Genomic DNA, 17767 nt, shown 5'->3' with positions numbered 1-17767 from the left:
ACCATGTCGATATGCAACCGCGTTCGTGTAAACGCTTCATTCTAGAAGATGTACTTTTTATAGTTATTAAGAAGGATTTAAGAATGATTAAAAAAGATTTATGGTAAGAGGCAAAAGTGCGAGATGACGTAATTTTTGGTCACGTGACAAAAAAAGGGAAGTACTCACTATGAATAATGTTTACTTAAAAGGAAAAAAGGAAAAGAACTCGTTAGTTGAATCCGGCAACAAAAGCATAAAATTGTGTCAATTGTTTTGCTAAAATTCGGCTATTGAAAACAAGCTCCTTCCTTTTATTTTAATTTAAAGACAATATTACAAGCGAACTGGGGCTTTTCGATGTGCGTGGGATAGATTGATGTATTGATCAGCTTGTTATCTTTCACTCTTTTCTAATGATTAATAGGAAAAATTCGAAATGGGAAGCATCCATTTTGAAGTGCGATTCGAGACACATATAATTCGAACTGAAACAACTCCTTACCTTTGTAACTGCTGTTTTTACGTTTTAACCGTTTGTCAATTTTATCAAAAAGAAAGTTGAATTCTGATCCTTCTACTTTTGCAACCAAATTGCTTAATAACAATGCTCATCTGCACAGTCGAAGGCCTCTTCTTGAAAAATAATATATTTCCCTTCTTTACGCGTATAAATTTGTCGGCTAAGCGGTTTTGATAATGTGGGTGTTGTTGTTTGTGCGGATTGGTGGCTTTAGTGTTAAGTGCTTAAGGGTTTTCAATACGCTTAATCATGCAAAAGATAATTGGTTTATTTAAGGCACCGATGAAAAGAAACGGCAGCACTGACATAAGTTTCATCACCAAACTCACTCCACTGTAGATTTGCCTTCGCCTGTCGGAAGCTTCTCGAGGAGTTATTGTTTTTTGAAAGGCTGGATTCAAAGAGCCAATCCTAACGAGATGTACCCCGACATCTCATCGTTTTAGATGTTTTGCGAAGGAAGGAAGGAAGGACAATCTCGTCTTATTACTGTGCGAAAAAAAAAACATAGTTGCGATGATGTCGATTGTTTGCTGAACCTTGCAGGCACTCTTAGATCATTGTCTTACAGTACAACCTTCCTCTAGAACTCTTATTGTCTTTCATGTATCTGCAAACAGACTCGCTTGGAATTGAGCTCATTTTACGAAGGATCAGTCAGTAGCTGTGCAAATAATGAGGCAAGGAGATCTATTCTCTTTGAACCAAACGAATCAAACAGATGTTGCAGTCGTGACAGTGGATGGACTGCTGTACGCTCAAACGGAATTGACATCGGGATTTATTCTGGCCATTTTGAGTCCTATAACAGTGGGAGCAAATGTGCTATTAATCATGGCCATATTCAAAGACCCGCTTCACTACTTCAAAACACCAACCACCCATTTTGTTCTCGGTTTGTCCATCGCCGATGTTCTTTGCGGTTTTTTCGTTGAGCCATTTTTTGCCATGTTTTACCTCTGCAGGTACTTTGGCGCTAGCGGGAAAATTCAAAGCATTACTCGTGTGCTTTTTACTGTTGGTTCTATCATTTCAACAGCTTCGCTCAATTCTTCCTTCGTGATGGTTCTTTTGCTGTCTGTTGCGCAACTCATTGCTATAGAATGGCCCTACAAATACAAAACCTTGGTGAGGAAAGAATCGGCGATTGCATTTGTTGTCGTAACCTGGGTGTACTTCACTATTTTTAGCTTCTTACCCATGTTGGGTATACAGCTGCAAGTATTTTTCAAAGTGAACGTCATCTTACACGCAACTTTAATATCTTTGGTCTTGTCTACCGTTCAAATACTCGTTTACAGATCGTACCGCAGAACTCGCTTACTTCGTCAAAAAAGCCGCCAACTCTCCGCTCAGTTCGCCGAGTCGCATATCAACTCTGATCTCCCGAAGGACGCAAAGAAACGGCTTGCCACGACAAGGAGAACTCGTTCCAAGTTATTCGACCGGAATTTCACAATTATGACATTTTATCTTGCTGCCATTTTGCTCTTTACAGCTTTCCCGCACATTTCTGTGTTTTATGTCTTCGTTTTCAAAAAGACTGCGAGCTCGGAAGAAGAGCAACTCTTAAACGTTCTACTTAGAATAACAGACCTTTTGCTTTTCACCAAAGCTGCTACGGATGCTTTTATCTTTGCTTGGAGACTTCCCACTTATCGAAAATCGTTACAAGTTATATTAGGCGGGAAAAACCTTAAACTAGAAACAGACGTGTAAAGAGATTTTAAAATATTTGGAAATGAACATCACCCTGAAGATATACGGAATCCTCCTTTAGGCTACATCTAAATTACCAGTTTTTATTTTGGGATTACAACTCCTTTGCGAAGACAAATAATCAGTGAAATGAGCATTTAAGATTTGATTGATTCTTTTTTTAATCTGGGATGACGTCTGTACAATTAGACTTCAGTTGTCCCTAATAACTTATTGTCTTACCAAATATCCAAAGTTAGGAAGAAACCTTATAAATAATCTTTTAATTTAAAATATCCTCTCCACAAAAACCCGTTATTGGTTCATGAATTGACAGGAGAAACAAACCGTGCAAAATTTGCATAAGGTAAAAAGAGAAATTGGGCAACATCTGGAAATGCTTTTATGAGCTTGAAAAGAACTCCAGCTCTTATCTGTTGTCAATTTTAGAGGCACAGAGACCGTGGGTAGCCTGTGGCGTGCGACGTATTTATTTACTTATTTTTTTAAAAAGCTTCCTTGGGTTTCATTTATAGTACATAAATAATCTATCTTAAAGAAAAATAAACAAAAAAATTATTGGGTTCCAATTATAGTACATTGATAATCTATCCTAAAGAAAAGTAAAGAAAAAAATGGTGTAACACCCAAATGGACAATCACCAACGAAACCCATGCGAGCTGCCGCCCAAACATTCTCGTCACCAGAGCCTCGGAGCGACCCAAGGTCTCTGTAGGAGAACATGCGCCGTAGGGTTCTTACAGGCAAAAATTGGCTATTTGAACCTTACGGCGCCTGCTCACTCCTCGTGCTAACATGAATGCACCAATTAGAGACTCTTTTGATTGTTGTTCACGAAAACCAATGAAAAGACACTTTGCTTCAGGGTTCCCCAGAGCTCTTCTCTCCCTCGGTCAAGAGAGGATCTCATCTGGGGTCGAGATTGCCGCCCAATCAGCATATGTGCTGTGAGCCTTTCGATCTCTTGGGTCAGACCGTCATGCTTGACACGTAAAGGTCACATTCTTGAGATTTCCTGGGCAAAGAGGCCACTTTACGTCGAACTGCTGGAGTACTGATTAAGTTTGCGTAACTTTATTCGTTAAATCTGTGATGTAAAAGTTGCGGAGTCATTTAATTCAACTACGAACAACACTGGATATTTTTATTGAGGAAAAATGCAGTTATTTTCACAACAATTAAGACTTGATACATGCAGGAATTGACGTGGATACAGAAAGTTCAGAAATCTTTTGTGTCGTCTGTAGTGGTTTATTTGAAAATCCTATCGTTTTTTTTTTATGTACAGAATTTTATTTACTATCGGCAAAAGCCTCGAAATCATAGTCCATGGAAAAAAAGACCACGTAGAGGCGATAACGATTTAATTTTAAATACATTGTTAAAGACTGATCGACTAAAAGTCAGTTAAGAAAGATAAATACTGAAAAAACGTTCGCTTCGCGTTTTGAAACTTGAAGGGCTGCTACTAATTTATCCCATGATTTCTAATCGTTCATCATTCATGTTCATGTTGACTTGCTGTCATTAACTACGGGTGCAAAAGACCCCTACGGCATAGAAGAGGGCCGAGCGTGGCTTTGGGAAGAGCGTGCAAACGAGGGTGCGGATGGCGCAGCACTGGAAAAGGCGCCAAAAAATTCGGAGGCGAAGCCGGTGACGTCATCGGGTTTTCGAAGCAGCAAAAATTGCAGGAAGTCGGCCAGCAGGGCTCGCAATTCTGGGTGTCTCCTCATGTAAGTTGCATGATCGTCAGTCAACTCCGCCTGCAAACAAACAACACCAAGGGCAAGTTTTAAACGTAGGGCGTATGCTTAATCGTCTTGGTGGTTTTTGTCGCGACAGATAGTAGCTCGATAGTAGCGGCTCGTTCGTGTCCGTGCATTCCGGAACGAATTTTGAATTCGGCAGTGTTTCTTTTTCCGGAGAGGGGAGAACCTGATTACGCGGAGAAAAAACTCTCGGAGCAGAGTAGAGAACCAACAACAAACTCAACCCACATATGACGCCGCGACCGAGAATCGAACCCGGGCCACATTGGTGGGAGACAAGTGCTCTCACCACTGCTCCCCAGAGATAAGTGAATTGTGACATCGGCTCCTGTTTCATGCAAAAAATGTGAATCCTACGGCCAAAAAGGAAGCCTGTGGGAAATTTCCTCATACTTTCTGGTGGACAAGCGTAAATGGGACCTCAAAAATCGATGATTTAAATGAAAGGAAAAAAGTAAGACTACCTTTCGGTCTAAAAAACGTGAGAACAATTGCATATCTTCCTCCCACTTCAGAGGTTTCACTGTTGGCGTCTCCTCGGGAATTTCTGCATCTAAATTAAAAGAGAAATAATCATTTCAATGACCGAATCACTGGTGGAAGATACGGCTCTACTTCTTATTGCTTGAAACTGGTAGGATTTACAGCCTAGTCTGCCCAATAAGAACTAGACCTCAGGAGGGAAACAATGGCGTGGAGCATTCTGGAAACCTGCGAAAACACGACGCGCGCGTTCAAGTCGAGATGGGTTTCGGTTTGCTTCTTGTTGTAATCGGCTCATATGCCCAGAAATTAACCTAATCAGATGCAAGCCCAATTTTCATATCCAACACAAAGTGTTGTTTTCCGCTGGCTGTGGCACGAAAGAAGCGGAAAACGTTTTTCTCACACACATCTGGGAGTCTGGGTGCTAGCGTGCGGGGCGTATAGGTCACATGGCTTATGAGATTTCCCACTTTTCTTGTTGCCGTTCGCCATGGCTACCAGTGTAGTTCTATAATTAGCTTGGATTTCCAAAATATTGGACGACTTACAACTACTCCGTGAGCTAAGCTCGTTAATAAGATCCCAAGTTTTACGTGGATTGCCTTTGCTAGTTTCCAAGTTTTCAGAAAAATATCGTTTTTTAGCAAGTTTAGTTGCATTATTCACCTGGTTCCTAGCCCGTTTAAACTGCTGCCACATGGCATGATTATTTGTAGAGATCGCTTTCTTTTTAAGAACATCTCTTCTGCGCATTCTGAGAACTCGTTATCCACGGAGACCTCTTGCTACGAATTCTTTTTGATTTTAGAGGCCCGTGTTTGTCCATGCAGCTGACAAACAGGTTTTTCCATTGTTGCCACATATCATTTGGATCAGAGTGCGAACTAACATTTCTCCATGGCATTTGCTCGAAATCATTTAGAATTTATCGTTTTGGACGTTTCTGCGCCTCGTTAGTCCACAACAAATTTTTTTCAGCGTTTCTGATTGGCTACACAATGACGCGAGCAGCGTTGTCTAGACTCTTAGTAACAACGGCAAATTAGCCGGTCAGATTGCGAGATTACAAGCAATTGTGGTAACATTTTCATTTTTCAACTTACATTTTCTCAGCTGATGTTATACCTGATACGCTGAAACTTTGCAGGGTTACTAAAGTAAAGGTGCTCTTTCTAGAGCTGGTATACATTTTAATTTTAAGTTATTATTTTCGGCCGTCATTTGGAGAAGGGTCTATTGTTTGTATTGCAAGACGTCAGTGATGAAGAGCAAGGGGACACTTCGAGACGCTTACAAACCAAAGCAATCACGTGACTGAAGACTAGTGCATGGTTAACAAGAGAGGCACACGTACCTTGATACTGGTGTTCCTCTGGCAATCTCAGCAAGGTCATTGTTACTTGAGATCCAAGCTGCGTTCGTCTCGCCAGGTGGCTAACAAATTCATGACTGCAGTTAGCACTATCAGTTATTTTATTATTTCTCAACCTTAACACATCAAGAGAAGAGAGACTAGAAAGTGGCCTCTTTTCATTTTAATTCCAGTCTTCAAGGAACACCGCGGTTTATGCCGAAGACGGGAAGATCACACAGTTCGAATCCGATTCTGAATACATCGCTTGCGTCGGCGACGCCATTTTCGCAGTCGTCGATCTATGCCTTTCTTACATGTAGCAGTTCAGTTGCAACTAAGGGGGTATTCATATGAGAACGGGACGAACTCTGACCGGCATGAGTTCGTATCGGCCACCATACATTTCTTGTTATGTGTTTACATGAGACCGGCCTGATTTCGTCTCGGTTGCTGCAGCGAGACGAGAAATTCTCCTACCGGTCTGATTTCGCACCGGTCTCATGTAAATGACAACAAATCTGTGACCGGATCCAGAAATTTTAAGCTTGTATACTTTTGGGTCCGCTATATATTTAGTAGACAAAATTCATTTCACCCCGAAACCAGGCACCAAGCATCTTGTCTCGGTTTCATGTAAACGGCTACAAAAATTTTATACCGGTACAAGTTCATACCGGTCGGATTTCGTCCCGGTCTCATGTAAATACCCCCTAATTGAGCAAAATAGTCACGGAACAGAGGAACCAGAAGAAATGAGGGCTGGCCACGACATGCCCTCACTTAATAAGACGCTTTTTCTAACACCATTGGCGCTTTGATGGTAAGGTAAGGTAAAGTCTCTTTACGAGCCTGAAGGTCCATTAAGGCCCATTAAGGCCGGTTTCCATAGCATGAAGCGACTAGGAGTATTTATGCTCCCCCCTGGATAGGATGTTAGTCCATCGCAGGGTTACCCCCAGCATTACGCCGGTACCCATTTATACACCTGGGTGGAGAGAGGCACCGTGAGAGTAAAGTGTCTTGCCCAAAAACGCAACACATTGTCCCCGGCCAGGCCCCGAACCCGGACCACTCGATCCGAAGTCGAGCGCACTAACCATGAGGCCACCGCGCCTCCCACATTGGCGCTTTGATGTCGACATTAAATGATGGTTTTTTACCAAACCTCTTGGAGCAAAGTAAAAAAATTAACAAACTCAACCCACCAGTGACGTCAAGTCTGGGAATCAAACCCGGGACACTTTGGTGGAAAGGTAGTGATGTCACCATCCCTGCGCCAACACTGCGCTGACCCCCGTGTCAACCTTACTTTCTATTGACTGGCACCGTAACCTGCACTACCTACCCAGTGGAAAGAAAAAATGATTCCCACGTTGTCGGTGATTCTTGAACTGAGTGAACGGTTCTTTGCACGCCTGTCACGTTTACTCGCCGTGTGCCGATCTTCTGGATGGACTTACCAAGCGTTTTCTGTCAAAGCAAATAAGACAAACATGTACTGCATTTTCACTAAGCTAAACAGAAAGGAAATAACTTTTAAAAGGCAATTTTTTTTTGACAGCTCGGGAGTAAAGAATAGAGAAAAAACTTACTGGTAACTAGTTTCTAAGCACAGTCTGTACTTAGAGAATTTGACTTATCGGCGAGTTTTTAATAAGGTGGTCCTAGTATGGTCCAGTTTTAAATAAAGAAAAAACAATTACTTGTCTCCATCAAAAATGGCTTTGAAGCCAAATGTAAAATCCTAGAAAATAAACCTGTGACAACCCTATAATAAATAAAACTCTAAATACACACTCTAAGTAGTCTCTGCCCCCAAAAAAATTAAATTTGATGTTCAAACGTTTGAGTAAAATCCGTGTTTTTAAGTTCGCTTTTGGTTTCCTGTTTTCATATCAAACTGCCTTCAAAATGCACGAAATGCAGTCTAAGGAAATTTCCTGGGGGAACACGCCCCCGGAGCCTCTAGAGGCTCGCGCCACGGGCGCTCATTTAGTCTGTCCCCTCATTGGGTCGCACCCTCCTGTGAAAAAACCGTCCAACGCACCCGAAACGTATACTGAAATCAATACAATAATTATTAAATTATATAGTGACACTATATATACAACATAGTTAAGAGGGTTAAGAAAAGATCATTCCAAAGGCGGACTGTACGAGGTACGAGTGATCGCTACCTGGTAGCAGATCTAAAGAAAGGTAGGTCGAGCTTACCCCTATTTCTAGTATTAAGAGTGTGAACGTCACCTTTTTCCTTAAACTTATTACAAAAATAAGGCGGAGCAAGTGGCTGTCAGGTTTGCATTAGTATAGTTTTAACGTCTAAGGGTGACATTAAAGAAGAGTTAGGATATTCTAGTATTGGCTTAACAATGACCAGCGAATTTAGAAGTTAACCAGTACCCATTGCAATGACAATTGTATGAACGCAAGCACATTTCATGCTATATGGGCACAAGTCATGTTTTGAAAGTTCTATATACTCAACAAAATTACTCAATTGCTGTTTCCATAGCAACTTCTGTATTTAGTTATGCATTCGTCATTGACCATTCTGTTGAGTGTATAATAAACAGTTTTTTTTAAAATTTGTATTACTATTTTTACTCCTTGTACCATTGTGAATTAATAGAAAGGTTGCTGCTTACATAAGTTGATTCACAAAGACTTGTTGTTGAGTCAAATGCCACAAACGTCAAGTTGTCTGGAATCCCTCTTTTAACCATGACTCTTTGCAGAAGCAAATTGGAACCTGAAAAAAGTGTGATTTTCAGTTATGACCTTTGGATGCAGCATCAAACTTCTATTTAACAAATACCGTAGATTCCACGTTGCCATGCGTCTGTTCAGTAACAGATCACACATGACATCAGAATGTGGTAAGAACAAAAAAGGGGCACGCAAGGCGATAGCGAGGTTCTTACCACATTTTGACATCTTCTGTGACCTAATGATTGCTGCACAGGTGCACAACAACATGGAATCTATTTGTTTTATAAAATAAAGAATTAAGAGTTTCTAATGATGACGTCAGCTATGCGTCTGCCCTTTAAAAAATCAGAGGTGAGAAACAATCAAAATGCTCGGGTTATTGAGTTTATTATATAATTAAAATCACTGTATTTTTTTCATTTATAAGGCACAGCATTTCTTAAGTAAAAACCTCTCTGTGTGCAATCAAATCGTTCTGAACTCGAGTCTGTGCATCTTAAAGCGACATTTTTTCGGGCAACGAAATATAATTTTTCCAAATTTCCCCAATAATTTACCTAGCAAAAAACTAAAAAGACTATGTTAGCCATTGACTTTTATAAAACTTAGTAGTTCTCTGAAGAATCAGGATGGCTCTGAAAAGAAATGTTTTATTGATCTACTACGCTTCAGCCTTCATCTTTAAAAACACTATATGATACCAGTAGCCTTCAGTTTCATAATTGTAATTTAACAGATGTTGTTATCCTTAAATACAAGCATTTGACAGATAGTCAAGGATGAGACCTTCAGATATAAAGCCCTGGAGATGTTCCTTCTTGTAGTATGTTTCAGTCCTCTGCGTTTCCTAAAAACAAGTTAGCCATAATTTAATATTATAGCAATATTATTGGTTTCCAGTAATAATAATTTGATACTAAATAGTAATTAATAATAAATTGATAAGTTTTACTATTTATTAATAACTGATTTCTAATTACTGTACTTATACTATTGAAAAGAAAAAAAATACTGTCTGAATAAGCAAAAGGCCCGCCAAATTTTTGACATGGTGTCAAAAGAGATCTGAGGAAACATTTTGAGTCTTTTGAATGAGATCTGATGGGATTTCAAATTTTGTGGCACTGCTAACTGTACAGGGTTAATGGACAACCAAAAGGGAAACCAGACTCCTAGGCAGCAATCGAACCTACAATATAATACTAGTACATGTGTACTTAGTAATCAAAGATTATGAGCGTTTGTTTGACGCAGTCACTTAAATACATAATTTCACTAGCTGACTTTCAGCCTTTGTCTATTGCTAAAATCCATGCCGGTTAAGGAGGTCCCCTGTGTAAACTATGCTTTGTTGACACACTGCATGACTGAGCCAGTTCCGTAGACTCGCAGGTTTAATAGACCCAAACTAGTTACATTTATATCCTTCAAATTTTGTATTAACTGGTAATGTTTAAGTGTAAAAGCTAACTTGTTTATCGTAAACAAACTCTGTGCGACTGATTTGAGTATTTCCCTTGATGAATACAGTATTAATTTTTCATAATTTGCTGTGCCTTGGTTCAGGCTCAATCTTATGGATCTTGCCTTCAGATTACTTTTCCACCAATTCCAAATACATGTAATATTTGACTGGATAAAGACTAAGCTACATCTATCTGTCGCGACTGGAACTAATCAACACACGCAATCAAAATAGGGTTAACGTCCCAAAGCGAAGGGGATTCAAATCCTGTTCCTTAAATAATTTAAACGAAGGACAAGTCCTTCAGATTTCGATAAAATTTAATGCTACAGCCAAAGCGTTTAAATTCACCAAAATCCAATAATGAGAGTACAAAGTAGCAAAGTCTATGGTGCTACCTGTTTTTTTTTTTTTCATGTAATTCATGATTACGCTATTTTCCAGCTTAACTTGTTTACAATAGAAAATTAGTGAGGTTTCAAGCAAAATGACCCCAACTTCACCTTCATGCAGATAATGACATGGACTATTATGTAGTTTCACATAACATTTTAAACTTGACTCATTAAAGCCGAGGCCTCCTGCCAGCAATTTGGATGTCACAGAGACACCACAGACCCCAAGTTGTGGATGCGTCCTCTACTTACTAGAGAAATAGACTGTTTTCAGTGTTTTCAGGTCCGTTGTAACATTGCTACAATGTTACTACATGTAAACTGCGCTTCAATATTTATCAGGGCAGAGAGACTAATAACAATTTAATGAGAACTCATTTACAGTGCCAGTATACACAAACAAGAGCAGAGCATGCCTGAAACATGTTGTTCACTAGCCTTGACCAGTCTGTCTTTATGAGAAAAAAACAGAACAGTGCATGTACTTGAGACCCAGGGCACAGTTTTGAATGACAATTATGCAGTCATCCAGATCACAATATGTAACAGGGCTCTCAAAATATTTTTCTTTTAAAAGTAGTATTTGCTGTAAATAATATTACACTGTACATGTACAACATACCTCTCCCTGTGAAACTGTCTTCTTGACTGAATAAATTCCATCTTCACTGAGTGAGATCAGAGTTTTCTTATCCAACGGATTATCAGGTATCTAACCCATAATGCATTAAAGAGAGAGAAGAATGACAGATCTGTGGTTATTAGTAACAACATGTTCAATGAATTTCCTGTCTAGTTAAGTGTCTAAGCCTAACCCTTACCCAACACCCCTCAAAGAATGTTGACATCAATTCTCAAATTGTCATCCAAAAAAGTGTTTGACTCCTGACACGTAACATAGTCCCACAAAAGAAAGACAATAAATCAGAAACAGCTGAATTGTTCTTTCCATTTCAAAATACACGTACCACATACATTTATTTTGACCAGAATTGCTTGAAGAAAAAGAAGACAATTTTGGGTAGAAGACGACCTGATGTTAAAGGTACAGTGTAAGTTGAGTCCACTGCTAGATGTAACCTCTCCCAGAACTCCCTTTTATGCATTGTTTAGGATAAACTGAAAAAGACCTTCCTTGACTTTTTATTATCCCATAAGGACATGGTAAAATCATCGTAATCAGTCGTCTGCAACCTCATCATTATCACCATCATGCCTGCACCATGGCAACCAACTGCTATCCATTAACCAGTCAAACCCCACTCGGACATTGTCATTGTTAGCACTATCATAATTAATTTTTGTCAATAATAGGCAACACACACCTTGACATATTCATAATGAGTCTGTTCAAATGTCTGAAGAGATCTTCCAACATAAGCTGAAATTATAAAAGCATTTGGGTTAAACCATTAACCTGGTGTAACCCTCTATGAAGCCATAAAACCCAGCTTTGGAAAGATACCAATAATAATCACTCAACAGGGTTCTCATTATTTTCAGTCATAACACTGATCTACTTGACAGGGGCAATTTTAAAGCCATAACACTTAGAAGTTACAACCGTGACATGTGCTACAGGTTCAATTGAGAACTCTAATTGTGAGTTATCCAACTTAAACCCTCTTTGAAGACACCACGCCTCAAAAGCAACTTGAAAGTCTAGACAGTATGTTTTGAAAAAAATGGACCCCTTTATGTTCTTTTCTTTAGCTGCCATTCATTTTGGGGGACAAAGAGATAGATACAGTGTACTTACTTAGCTTCAACTCTCACTTTATTTTCTTACATTCAGCATTAATTATTTTGTCAATATTCCTGTCCCAAGAGTCTCTCCCTCTCAAAGGGGAAATGAGGTGATGACTTTAGGGGTTACACGATGTTTGCAAGTCCTCCTTGTTTTCTTTCTTAATCAGTAATTTAAAGAAAATGACAAAACTTTTGAGATTACAAGACATGTTTCGACAGAAACTTCTGTCATCCTCAGTTGATTAATGTACAAAGCGTTAAGTTGACTTTATAAGTAGGAAAAAGTGCTAGTATGCCAGTAACAACGGAATGTACATAAAACGTGACAATGTGAGAATTTATGTACATTCCGTTGTTACTGGCATAATTAGCACTTTTTCCTACTTATAAATTCAACTTAGCGCTTTGTACATTAATCAACTGAAGATGACAGAAGTTTCTGTCGAAACATGCCCTGTAATCTCAAAGGTTTTGTTGTTTTCTTTAAATTTCTGACAGTCTTGCCTGCTGATATCCAGATCCTTTGGAAACAAGAGGTCTAGTGTAACCGCACCTAATAATTGACTAATTTATTAGCACTGATCAACTGATTGATTGACCTGGTCAGCAAACTGCCATCCTGCAGTGCAAGGTTTACACATGGGTGCCAACAAAAAGGTATTATTGATCTTGCATTATCAAACATCATCAACCTGTTACAGATGTCCCCATTGGTAACTGATCCACAATTCCATGACTATTAGCATGGACTAGGTAACACGGTTCCTCTCGCCATGTAGCATTCTCTACGGTTATCTTCATTTCACCTATTTCCTTGAGTGACAAAAAAAATAATTCTGTTACAAGACCTTGCTTGGATACAGGGAAGAGAAAAGAGGAGAAATAAGTAATTTTGTATTCCAAGGATTAATGCCATCACCAAAGAAACGCTGAGTTGCCTCCGCAACAAGAAAATCATCTGCTGATTGTTTTCTTGGGCATGTCCAAGAAATACCCCTTCTCCCCTAAAGTTGTGTTTATGGTGAACTGTGGTATCTTAAATTACTTGTCACTAACAGTCAGGGCCCGGTTGTTTAAAAGGCAATTAACCCTAATCCCAGATTAAAAATTAACGAAGGAGTTTATTTCTCTATAATTTCCCAAATGCTGCTCAACGCTGATATTCAGCAAAAAGTTACATTATAAGACGTCAATCTTGAATAACAAAATTAAGCAAAAGAGACTTTCACCAAAAAGTTGAAAATATGAAACAAAAGTCTACGCTAATTGTGGATTAAGTTAATCAGCTTTCGGGTAAAGCATAAACACTGCACGACTGTGTCATAAGATTGCGCAGTGTTGCAGATTTGTTTCAATAACTATTATGACCACATTTTTCAACTCCTGCCCGACCTTAAAGGTCCTAGGAGAGTAATTCCTCCGGCCTTAATGCAACAAGATTAATGTTTTGTTGGTGGTCATACCCCATTCAGATGAGAATTCTTCTGTCTTGCATACATACGAGTATATTAATCCTTAATTGACCACTCTCTGTTGGGGCTTTTCAGGGCCAATGACACACAGCAGAACAGAACAACAACAACAACAACAACTGTTGAGAATCCCAACTAGCTGGAGGCAAACCAGTTGGCTATTTATGACTGCAGCCAAGAATTTGAACCAGGAACTACCAATACCAGGAGTCAAATAAAATGAGTTGTCAGAGTGGGTCTTGAACGCAGGATTTCTGGATCTTTAGGCAAGTGGCCTAACCACTGGGATACACTTCATGGACTGACTTAATGTATCGTTACAATGATACTGCAAGGTTTGCCTCAGACAGATGGCTAGTCACTAGTGTGAACTTTGAATACCTACCCTGCCAGTCTGAGAGGTGGTAACCAATGAGTCTGAAAAAGTTAGCCAGTCCCATATTTCATCACCTGTAAGAAAAAAATATACATGTACAGAAAATCACATGAGTACAATTTGGTACTGATAAACCCCTAGATAAGTGCTCCGATTTGAAAACATGGAAAAGGTCCATTAGTTTGCCTAAAATTAAAGTCAGAAATAATTATAAATATTAAAATGAAGGATTTCAACAAATTTCAAGTTGACGGCAGCTGGTTCGCATGAAGAAACTGACTGTTGTCATTGTCAGCATGAATTTTAATCTTAGGTTTGAAAGCATCTGTCTTTCAATACATCAATCCAGGGAATAAAGAAGCAGACTTTGTTTGAAATAGTTGATATGTTTCATCAGCTGTCAGTACTGAAATGACAGACAAAATTTAAACGATATTGACACAGAGCTGCATTTTAATGGCGATATTTGTGAGGAAATCTAATTTCATAAAAGCCTTTTGTTCTTTCTTTTAATTTTAAGCTCATCATCATGTTTTCTTTCTCATGTAAATCTACACTTGAAAGCAAAAAAAAAACAAAGATCTTTTGGGCAGAAAGATTTTTACATTTAATGTTACTTTTCTTGCCCAGAAGTCTATTGTGAGAAAGTAAGATCATATAAAAAAATTAATTGACATATCATATGCAAATAAAGTAGATAACATAACTAAATGGGCTTGTACCAATTTATTTGAAATTTTTGTTGAAAGCAGTTCCTGTCACTTGGAGATTAATGCAACAAAAAAAAATAAAATTATTTCATTTGCAGTTTTATTCAGCTTTGTTATTATTAATGGGGACAGAGTTTTTCAGCAAGTGATTAACCCATTGACTCCCAGGGGTTCCCCATTGACGAGTAAAATACTCTGGCGTTAGACAGGTCGGATTGGGGGTCAAAGGTATTATTATTATTATCATTATTTATCAATACCTTTACAAACTCTGAGCCATGCAATAAAGCAGAATCTTAAATTTATTATTATTGTTATTATTATTATTATTATTATTATTATTATTATTATTATTATTATTATTATTATTATTATTGCTTTGATGATCCATACGATGTTTTTGAAATTCATATTTAATCAATACATGTTTCGGATGAAACATCATCCATCGTCAGTTGACAAATGAGAAATAAACTAAAGTTGAGCAATAAATAGTGTAACAAAGTGAGATATAACATGAATAATTAAGGATGAAGGCGAGAACAGAATAAAAACACCCAACCACGAAACAAAACAGAAAAAACCAAACTGTTTAGGCTAAGAAAAGAAACTAATTAGTATGAAAGGGATAAATTAAGATGTTTGACTTGGGAATTTGTCAACTGACGATGGATGATGTTTCATCCGAAACGTGTATTGATTAAATATGAATTTCAAAAACATCGTATGGATCATCAAAGTGATATCTTACTTCGTGCTGCTAAGAAGTTTTGGTATTATTATTATTATTATTATAATTATTACTATTGTTATAATAATTATTATTATTATCATTATTACAATTTAAATCCCCTTATCATGTTTATCACTGTATTTTTTTGGGTAACCGAAACCCATTTAATAATGGCAGTCTAAACTTCCTGAAAGAGAATCCATGTCGCTTTAAGTACTGTAGAAAATACTCGTTCTTCAGACAAAATATGAACACTTATTGAAAAACACTCTGATCTGTGGCTGATTGAAACACAAGACACAGCAATTTATTAAAATAAATAGTGCTAAACAAAAAGAATGTGAAGCTTTCAACACAGCAGCTCTGATTTTAAAAATAAAAGTGAAAATAAGAACATAAAACTACATTACTGCCATGGATCTCTGTTGCTTTAACAACTTACAGGTCATTATCCAATTTCTACTTTTGCACAGGCGGTTTCTAAGACTTTTTACAGGTAACCTACCTGACTATTGTCTAAAAATAAGTAAACTTGACACATGTATGCTGGCGAAAAATGTCAATGAAATTAATCTTCCAATAAAATCCTTCAGGCGAATCAATTTGGGATGTAACAGAAATCGTGAACGAAAATGGTACTTTGTTTCCACAGCCGGGTAACCTTACGAAAATGTTCACTCTTTTAAGTAGAGAAATAACTTAACTTAGTTTCATAAAACTAATTTCAAGCTTATTAACACATTGGCGTAAAAATCCATCCTTATCCAGATTGCTGAGACAAGAAATTTTGAGTTAACTGTTGGAATTAGCAATATGCATTGTTACCGTTTGCAGAACTTATCAAAGATTTAGTGAATTTTCAAACAGTTCAAGGCAATCTTAACTCTCTAGCTCTCTGACTAACAAGCGATCCAGAACCGAAATGGCGTCAAAAGGCGTGTAAACGTATTAACAGTATATATTAAAAGACAAATTAAAAGTTGTACAAAATTATTTCTTCATTTAAATTACAAAAGATTTCTTTCTAGGAAAACATTCAGCAACTCACCGACGCTTGAAATGAATCCGATCGCTTGATCGTTCGCCTTCGCCGATGGAGCGGTCGAATTTGTCAGGCTAAAAATAGGACATATTCCATTGAATCCAAGACCGTCTGCATATCAACCGAAAAGAACGTGTTTAAGTGGCAAGTTACCGCCAAATTGCAGCTTTACCTGTGACCGTTTGTCGAATCCATTGAAAGCGAAAGTAAAGCCTTCCTTGTCGCGGTCAACAAGTCGAAATATTACCCTCCATAGCACCAAAACTGAGGAAAAGATAACAAGGACATATTGACACTGCAAGAGCAGCGAGCACCTTCATCATATCGATAACGAATTCCCGCGCGAGAATGACATTCGTTGCCTTGACAACTGACTACGTCAACGAAGTGACAGCCTCTCAAATTTTTAGAATTAAAAAGTTCCTGAATAAACATTTAAACTATATTGAGGTTTACATATCAAAGAGAAAAGAGGGTATCTCAAAGCTTAACATGTTACGTAATGTTATTCATTTATCAATTCCCCATGCCCTCTCGGCTATTTGCCTGTCGAAAAGGTCGAGAAATTCTCACGATTCTCACATGAACTTCACGCGCTTACACCCTGGACAACAGAAACAGTTCAGAAAATGCGAAATACAAAGTGCTAGTTTCGATATTTAAAGAGATATTAAGCCGTCAAATGATTTACGATTTTTCCGACATACCAGCCGGTAAGTACATTTTAATCACTCGATCGACATTCAAAATTGACAACTGGCTGTCATAATAAGTAAGCCGTCTTTTAGCGATCAGATAGTGTTTCAAGGGATATTGAGTTATTTCGCAACATGTTGTCTTTTCCTAAAAGTTGCAAGTGTGTTTGATTAAGCAAAAAAAAAGGTCTTTAATTAAATATGCTTTAGCTGAAGATTTTTGGATTTCCAATAGTTGCTCTCATGAAAAGATAGAGAAAATCTGTCAAACGCAAAGGGTATTTGTACGGTGGCCCGTAAGAATGAGTGTCACACATGTTTTCGTGATCGGTTTTCCCGCTTACAATTTTCAAACACGAAGTTTCCAGTTTGCAAACTGAAAATGTCGAGTTCGTGAACTTCGTTTTTTTGTAAACTCAAAATTTCGAGTTTGAAAATTGTAAGCAGGAAAACTGATCACGACATGCCATGTCCCTTACGGGCCACCGTATATTTGAGTTTAAGTAGGCCTTTTCACAAATATCCGAATATCTTTTGAGATATTTAGAAGTTTCCGCGATATTTACAAAATTTTAGAAAATTTT

The 17767-nt window shown here is 38.1% G+C and overlaps 2 protein-coding genes across 2 annotated transcripts; one reads left to right on the top strand and one right to left on the bottom strand.

Annotated features, from left to right (window-relative positions):
* The first annotated feature begins 803 nt into the window (after positions 1 to 803).
* Positions 804 to 3608, top strand: LOC138013367 (uncharacterized). Its single transcript, XM_068860419.1, has one exon. The coding sequence runs from the start codon at positions 1178 to 1180 to the stop codon at positions 2219 to 2221; it is 1044 nt and encodes a 347-aa protein (XP_068716520.1). The 5' UTR covers positions 804 to 1177; the 3' UTR covers positions 2222 to 3608.
* On the bottom strand, positions 3353 to 16838 carry LOC138013366 (ciliogenesis-associated TTC17-interacting protein-like). Its single transcript, XM_068860418.1, has 12 exons — positions 16661 to 16838; positions 16495 to 16562; positions 14013 to 14077; positions 12848 to 12968; positions 11732 to 11787; positions 11029 to 11118; positions 9333 to 9393; positions 8483 to 8586; positions 7180 to 7304; positions 5835 to 5914; positions 4459 to 4547; positions 3353 to 3988 (listed from the first exon to the last, which is right to left on the bottom strand). Exons 1-12 carry the CDS (start codon positions 16681 to 16683, stop codon positions 3773 to 3775), a joined length of 1098 nt encoding a protein of 365 aa, XP_068716519.1. The 5' UTR covers positions 16684 to 16838; the 3' UTR covers positions 3353 to 3772.
* Between the last annotated feature and the right edge of the window lie 929 nt (positions 16839 to 17767).

This window comes from Montipora foliosa, chromosome 8 (genome assembly GCF_036669935.1).
Source record: "Montipora foliosa isolate CH-2021 chromosome 8, ASM3666993v2, whole genome shotgun sequence".
NCBI classification, from domain to species: domain Eukaryota; kingdom Metazoa; phylum Cnidaria; class Anthozoa; order Scleractinia; family Acroporidae; genus Montipora; species Montipora foliosa.
Note: the sequence above shows the minus strand (reverse complement) of the source record. Positions and strands in the feature narration are given on the sequence as shown.